Raw genomic sequence first — 7,583 nt, 5'->3', positions numbered from 1 at the left:
CTTCTGGCTCTTCCCTTGTGAGCATAAATGTCAAAGGTAGAGTAGTGACAATGAGTAAGGAGGAGAAATGTTACTCTTTTAAGTTGATGCATGAGTCTGTACAGGTCAGACTTGGCATCATAAAAGCCGAGCTATTCAGGACTTGAAGTATGTGTCTCTTGTTTCTATGGAAAAGTGATTTTTCTTCTAAGAACTCTCCTCTGAAATCTGTTGCACTCCTTTCCCCCACAGAGAATCGTTAGACTGTGTTTTTAAAGGCAGTTGACCTTCCCCTCTCCACAATCAGATCAGAGTGGGATATACTCCTACCCCTTAGATCACCTCACTCTGAGCCAGTAGGGGAGTTAGTATGTTAGGAAGGGGAATTAAAATTGAGCTTACATTTCTGTTGTGAAACAGATTGTATTGTATTGAATCCTGTTCTGAGTGGCATTGTTTTAGCACTGAGGCCTGGGACCAGATACGCAGCATCCGATGGGAGCCATAAAGACCTTGTCATGGGGTGTGTCACTCATTGCTAGAATGGCGCCCCTTCCTGGTCACTCTGGGGAATAGCTTGCCTGGTTGATGCCCCTACCTGCATTTGCATGCCGTCCTCTGCCTCTCTCTCTCTGGGTCTGCAGCCCCACTCTCGCTCCATGGGCGGCTGCTGCCTCTTCATGACTCAGCCCTCCGGCCAGGTCACTTCACGTATTTTCCCCTTCCGGGATACCAAAGTCTTTCTCCAGCAATCCTGGGCAGTCTTCCCATTCACTGCCTCTTAGTGCCACTCCCTCAGTGGCTGGCAGGGGAACCTGGGCCCGCCCTCTACGCCGGGTTCCAGCTCAGGGGCTCTCTCAGCAGCAGCCAAGGTCGGCCCTAACCCGTATCTTGCTGCATTTCCCCTGAGCTTTTCCTACCTTTCTGGCTCTCCCCCTTCCCTGGGTTTGCCAGTCCAAACTCCCTCCTCCCAGGGAGTGACTGTAGGCTACTCTCTATACCCCCAAACACCTCCCTTCACCGTGGGAGTGACTGCAGACTACCCCCCTACAGCCTCTTTCTGCTTTCAGCTCCTGGGCTTTATACAGATTCCTCCTCTTCCAGTCCAGCTGAGCCTCTTGTCTTAATTCCCTGCTCCCAGGTTCCTCCTCCAGGTGCAGCCTGGGCAGTTCATTGACACAGCTAGCGACCTTCACCCCATTAAGCCTTGTGTGGGTTGAACACCCCAACACAGATCTGTTGTACAGAAACTTCAGCATAGTAGCCACAGATCTTTCTGTCAGAAGGATCTTCAAAAGTGAAATTTAATAAAAGAGCTAAATTCTCCCTTTTGCATATATAAAGCTCCCTCAAAGCCAGAGTTGAAGTCAAATTAAGTTGGGGTTTTTTTATTCGCTTGGACTGGCTGCTTTAGGGGATAGGTATTGGGATACAGAGCCTTTCATCTTGAAGTCATTGGTTCCAATCTGGTGGCCCAGGTCAATAGCGAGGAAAGTCACTGCCACCTATGGAAAATGAGCTTGCTTCAGTGTACTTTCTAATGGGCATGTGTGTATTTGCACCCATGACGGCAAGTGCCAGAACAGCCAAGGATTGGAATGTGCTATGGAGACTGAACTATCCTCAGTTCTGGAAGAATTATCTAGCAGTGTTTTGAGGCAAAGTGGTGTGGTGGGGTATGATGCAGAGGAAGATTGGACTGGTGCTGCCCATCTTGTCCCTCTTCTGTTACTGAAGGACAGGCCCCAGGGTTGTTGGCCAGGTGCCTTTTACGGTAGTATTGAAGAAACATCCTTTAAATAGAATTAAAAGGCAGTTTCTCCACTTGTGTGAGAGTCTACAATTGGTGAGGCACAGATTTTAAGAGAAACCTCCCTGATTGTAGCTTCAGGACAATCGCATACATGCTTGCTTTAAAAATCCTCTGTGCATGTTTCGGAATAGACTTCTGGCTACAGATTGAACACCTTTCCTACCCCTTTGTTTTCTCATCCAGCTGCTGTGAGTGCATTAGCGAAGTTTGGGGCCCAGAATGAGAGCCTTCTTCCAAGCATCCTGGTGCTTTTGCAGAGGTGAGCAGAGTAAATGCCAGTGCATGTGCTTTGTTCTTTAATACTCTAAATAGGGTCAAGCCAAGTCACTAGTTGAATAGAAGTGAACCAATATGCTGAACAGGAGATGGAGTCGGTAGGTGGCATTATTCCCTTTGAGTCACTCCTGGTGCTAGGGAACACTGGGACACCAAAGTTGTAGTGTTTTGAGTGACTCTCAAAACAGGTCCTGACCATTTGGAGTCATGTAAACTTGTGGTTCTTTTATGAAAAGTAAGGGTGTTTAACTTGTTCTTAAAACATTCCATTGTGGGTAGTACACCGAGGGGGTGACTTACAAATGTTTTTGCTCTCGTGCCCCATGAAGCAATAGGTATTAACTCACTTTTCTGTTAGGTTAAGTAACATGCCCAAGGCCAAATAGTGACTGCTAGGATTGGAACTCAGGTGTTCCAGGCTCCCAGTCCTGTGCATTTTCCAGTAAAACCATCCAGCCTCCTTAATACTCTCTGTACAGTCAGTCGTACTTGGAGACAGTCACCTACACGTATGTAGCACTGCTGTGCATTTTAAAACAATTGCCATGTTTCACTTCAGTGGTGGGCAGTGATTCAATGGGTAATTAATGTGCTTTGGGGTCTTGTGGGGTGAAAGGTACCATGTGTGTATAGTAGTAATTGTAATCTACCTAGAACTGAATTCTTGTTAAAAGATGACTAGATGGCCATGTTGATGTACGTGTCCCCTTTCTGTGCCCTCTGATTTGGTTCATGTATCTGACAATAAAGCTTTTAAAAACCCTGTTGGGATTCCCTCTTTCTGCTCGGCTTCCCAAGAACTCAGTTTGACTCCAGCCTTCATCTCTCAGATATCATTGTTTGGCATACAGCAGTGCTATGCTGAGTTGACCAGACTCAAACGCAGGGGGGATGGATGCAGGGTACATCACAGCTCCAAAGTTATACAGAAACCTTCTCCCTTTTTATACATTACACCTCACGTTGCATCACACATTTTTGGATTGGCTTGATTACTTTGCAGGAACCAATCCCTGTTCACCATGTGTTGTCCACGCATTGACCATGGTTCGACTTCCTCTTTACCTAATCTCTACATGACTTATCTATTTCATATTAAATAATTCACTGCGTGTTCTCCCTCTTATCTTAGCTGGCTCAGACATTCTGTCAACTTAGCCTACTGACCTATTTACTTATCTTATGTAGCATAAACATTCTGTTTTCAACCTAATGATTCATTTATGTCCCTAATTCTATCTTCCAAAAAATGAGGCCTCCCTCCATGTGTTAATTATTCATGTCAGGCCAGGCCTCAGCTACAAACCCCTGTCAGAATCAGTAGCCCCAAAATATGAGCTGCAGGTGTGTTCTCTATGTAACCTGACCCAGGTTTACAGGGTAACAACCCAATTGGTGATCTCCTCAGTTCCTTTGATACGTTGCACTTGAGTATGAACGCTTTAACTGACTGCCGTATACGTAATGGAGAAGACTCTTGTGTGCACAAGAAAGCCAAGTGAATTACTATGCTAAACAGACTTGGATTTTATTATTTTAGAGATGGGGGATGGCATGGAGTATTTACATAGATCACAGCTATAATATTGTGAGGGTAATCTGTAAATCCATCAGAGGGGTTAGGCTAGCATTGCAGTATCAAGCGCAGAGTTGCTTCCATAGTGCTGGTTTTTTGAACCATTTTGACCCCAACGCGCTCATTCCCCAAACAGGTGTATGATGGACAGCGATGATGAAGTTCGTGACAGAGCAACATTCTACCTAAACGTGCTGCAGCAGAGACAGATTGCACTGAACGCTGCCTATATCTTTAATGGTTGGTAATGGAAGTGAACACAGCACTGCTCATCCTAGAAAATTGCACTTTTCTTCTTGTATGTTACAGTTGTATCATCTTCTGGGTTGATTCCATTACAAATAGCAGTCATTTCCAACGCAGCCTTGATAACTTCATTCAGGATGCCTGGAATGAACAGAGCCAAACACTATGTGGCATTAACACTTCTGAGTAAAGTATCTGAATACTACATAATGTATAGTTGCGGAGGGAGTATTGTCTAGTGGCTAGAGCATAGGCAGTGGTAGTCAGGACTCCTGGGTTCTGTTTCCAGCACTGCTGTGCTGTGTGACTTTGGACAATGCCCTTATCCCCCATTTTACAGCAAGTAAGGTGAAATGGCGATCTTGGTTAGGGGACTGGTGGTTTGCTGTAAAGTGCTTTGAGGTCCCTGGATGAAATGTTATATGCGCAAAGGGTTTATTATTAAGACACAGTGTATTTTCAGAACAGTTTGCCACTCCTAGGAGGATGTATTCATGCTGTATGTCAACCCTTTCAGTCCTCAGGTGCCCTCTGTGCGCCAGTTTTCTGTCACTGCCTTGTTCAGAGCAGACTTTTGAAGCTCTTTAACACCTGAAGGCATTTTCAGTGCTCTGCTCACCATGGGGTTAAAAAATGCTTTTTGCCATTTTCTTTTAAACTAAACCCAGATTGTATTTGTGCCAGGCTGTTCCATGCATCCAACTCACTGACACAAACCAACTGAAAGGATGTAGAGGAGCTTTAAGCTCTTTCTAAAGCTTTCCTTGTGTGGTTTCAGAAGAGAGGTAGTTGAGACACAGGCCTGATGATCAAACTCTGGGACTGTTCTGCAGCTTCCAGTTAAGCAGACAGCCCTACATTCTTACCAGTGTAGTGAGCACTGTATGTTCTGCTTCCTCCCTGGACCTTGTAGTTTCTAATGTGAAGCAGACACCCTTTGTATTGATCACCTGTATTTTGCAGGATTGACAGTCTCCGTTCCTGGGATGGAGAAGGCCCTGCACCAGTACACACTTGAGCCTTCTGACAAGCCTTTTGACATGAAGACAGTTCCATTAGCTACTGCACCAATCTTTGAACAGAAAGCAGGTAATATTCAGGCTTCCTTTAAGTAGCACCTACTAGAGAAGGGGCTGGCTTCATAGACCAAGCATCAAGGTTATGATCCCAATACTGGGGGACTTCCCGAAGTTGCGTGCTCCAATCACAGCGGGGTCAGCACAGCCATCACCCTTTGGAGACGGATACATTTAATACCACCTAACTCCTAGTGTGTTTGGTCTGATGCGGTCCTGTTTGCGTCTCCTTGACATTTGAGAGCAGGGCATTTTCCATAAGAAGAAGTGGCTTGCCTGCCCCAGCGTCTTTGGCCCAGATTCCTCTCTCTTACTCTAGTGCAGTGTTTGCTGCTGCCTTCTACCCCTGAGGTGCATGCACATCCGAGCTGCTGTGTGTGTAATTTATGAACAGCTTCTGGATCTTTGCAGATTAGAAGAGCTATATAAACCAAAAATATTTAAAATGGTTTTGTCAGTTTTCTGTTTCATGCCTGACGCATTTCTGATCTCCCAGTGTTTTAGAAATGACATTTATATAATTCTTTCGTGCTATCCATTAGATCTTGGAGGCTGGGGGAAATGAATGATTTGGAATCAGATTAATGATATGGTCTCCTGAGACCAGAGTAAATAGTTAGCTGGTGCCGTATGAGAAATGGTAGCCTGTCGTACGCAATACTGTATTCATACAACATAGCTCCGCTGCTGTATTATGCCCAATAGCTGGAGTAGTCGTGGAATCAAAGTCAGACCTGCATTCCTAATATGTTTGGTGATGGCAACAGCGTTTAATTCCTGACTGAAGGTGGGGATCTGTTACCATTATTCATTAATCTCTCTTCTCTTGGGAGGTCGCAGATTGTGAGGAGAAGAGGTGATGCTTTGATTAGTGTATGCAAAAAATTGGATGAGAAACAACATGCAGTAAAATGTGTGGAACACATGACTGTTTCATGAATCTGTAGGGGAGATTTAATGGGGCCTGAAAGGAGTCTGAGGAGCTTTACAACGCAGTATCTTTGCTTCTCTTCTTGCAGAAATTGCACTAGTGGCCAGCAAGCCTGAGAAAATTGCTCCGTCCCGCCACGACATATTCCAAGGTATGGGAAGGGGGGATCAATGGGGTCTCCAATGCAGTGGTCCCCAAACTGTGGGGCATGCCCACCTAGGGGGGGTACAGAGGGACATTTCGGGGGGCACAGCAGGGCCCAGGTCAGCCCTCGTGGGCGGGAAGGAGTGCCCGGAGGGAGCCCCCCCAGCTCCGCTCCAGCCCTGCCCTCTAGCTCCCGGTCGTAGCTGTGGCCCCAGCTGCGGCCCCACTCCTGGCTGCAGCTCGGCCACTGGCCCCCGCTCTCTGCCCCTGGCTGTGGCTCCATTCCCAGCCTGGCTGCAACTCCATTTCTGGCCTGGGCAGGTATGGACACATGCCATTACTGAGGGAATGGGGGACGTGAGAGGAAAAGTGTGGGCACCGCTGCTCTAATGCTCAAAGACCTGTGGAGGGAGGTGTGGATGTGCTAAGTGTTTTACCACTGGTAGGGAAGGAGGCGATTCTCAAACCTGTCATCCAAAGGCGTCTAACACCGTTCATCTGTTTCTGTGCAGAGCAACTGGCTGCCATTCCCGAATTTAAAAGCTTGGGTCCCTTATTCAAGTCATCTGAGCCAGTTCAGCTTACAGAGGCAGAAACAGAATACTTTGTTTGCTGTACGAAGCACGTGTTCACTAATCATATGGTTTTCCAGGTAAGACAAGTACATTTGCTGGCGTTCCAAAGGGACTCTTCAGAGACTGCGTATTCCATAAATGCATTGTGTGCGCTGGGGAAGAACATCCTGTCCTAGTGGGAGCTGTAGTGGTGACCAAATTGAGTATTTGTGACACCTGGAGACCTCCAGTCTTCTGCTTCTAGGCTAGTGAAGAGTAGTCTTGTCCTGAAAATCAAGAGTGCGGGAGACATGAGTCAGTCTGTAGAGTTCTCCCTGCCATCAGGACCACAGAGAGCATGATTGGTAATGAGGTGGGATGTTCTCCATGTTTACGGCAATACGGTAGCTGATTTCAGAAAATCTTTAATAGAAAAGTGTTTGCTGCGCTCAAGTCCCCGCCTTTTTATGCTTCACTCTTGCAGTTCGACTGCACAAACACCCTAAATGACCAGTTACTAGAGAGGGTCACTGTGCAGATGGAACCGTCGGATGCTTACGATGTGATTCGCTCTATCCCAGCAGCCAGCCTTTCTTACAACCAGCCGGGCATGTGTTACACTCTCGTCCGACTGCCCCAGGATGATCCCACTGCAGGTACCAAATGGAAGGATAATGTTTTGCATGTGTCGGCCACTTGAATGAATTCTCAAAGGAACGCTGGCTAGGTGCTTAGGATTTGCATTGAATGTGTTAATTTTGTAGGTCTTGTATGTTAGATTCTACCATTGTTTTGTTTTTGTTTTCAAGTGTCAGTGTCACCAGTGTTTGTGTAGGATCTACAGTTAGTCAAAATAATATATACACTTTGAAATACATACAACTACACTGGATGATTGAAAGAAAAACATGTAAAAGGAGGTGGAGCAATGCAGTTAATAATAAGGGGAAACTGAGTTTGTTTCCTTGTTGTTGCCTTGAGGTTATCA

At 46.1% G+C, this 7,583-nt stretch overlaps 1 protein-coding gene across 1 annotated transcript in view; it reads left to right on the top strand.

Moving 5' to 3' along the window:
- COPG2 (coatomer protein complex subunit gamma 2) overlaps positions 1 to 7,583 on the top strand; it is a 43,669-nt gene that overhangs the window by 31,053 nt on the left and 5,033 nt on the right. The window contains exons 5-10 of the mRNA XM_029910816.1: positions 1,924 to 2,051; positions 3,781 to 3,884; positions 4,854 to 4,979; positions 5,986 to 6,048; positions 6,554 to 6,693; positions 7,080 to 7,251. Of these exons, the coding sequence (XP_029766676.1) occupies positions 1,924 to 2,051; positions 3,781 to 3,884; positions 4,854 to 4,979; positions 5,986 to 6,048; positions 6,554 to 6,693; positions 7,080 to 7,251 (733 nt within the window). The remainder of the gene's footprint in view (positions 1 to 1,923; positions 2,052 to 3,780; positions 3,885 to 4,853; positions 4,980 to 5,985; positions 6,049 to 6,553; positions 6,694 to 7,079; positions 7,252 to 7,583) is intronic.

The sequence above is a fragment of the Terrapene carolina genome, unplaced genomic scaffold (assembly GCF_002925995.2).
Source record: "Terrapene carolina triunguis isolate 2854851 unplaced genomic scaffold, T_m_triunguis-2.0 Scaffold68, whole genome shotgun sequence".
Lineage (NCBI taxonomy): Eukaryota > Metazoa > Chordata > Testudines > Emydidae > Terrapene > Terrapene triunguis.
This window is presented reverse-complemented; position numbering and strand designations above follow the sequence as displayed.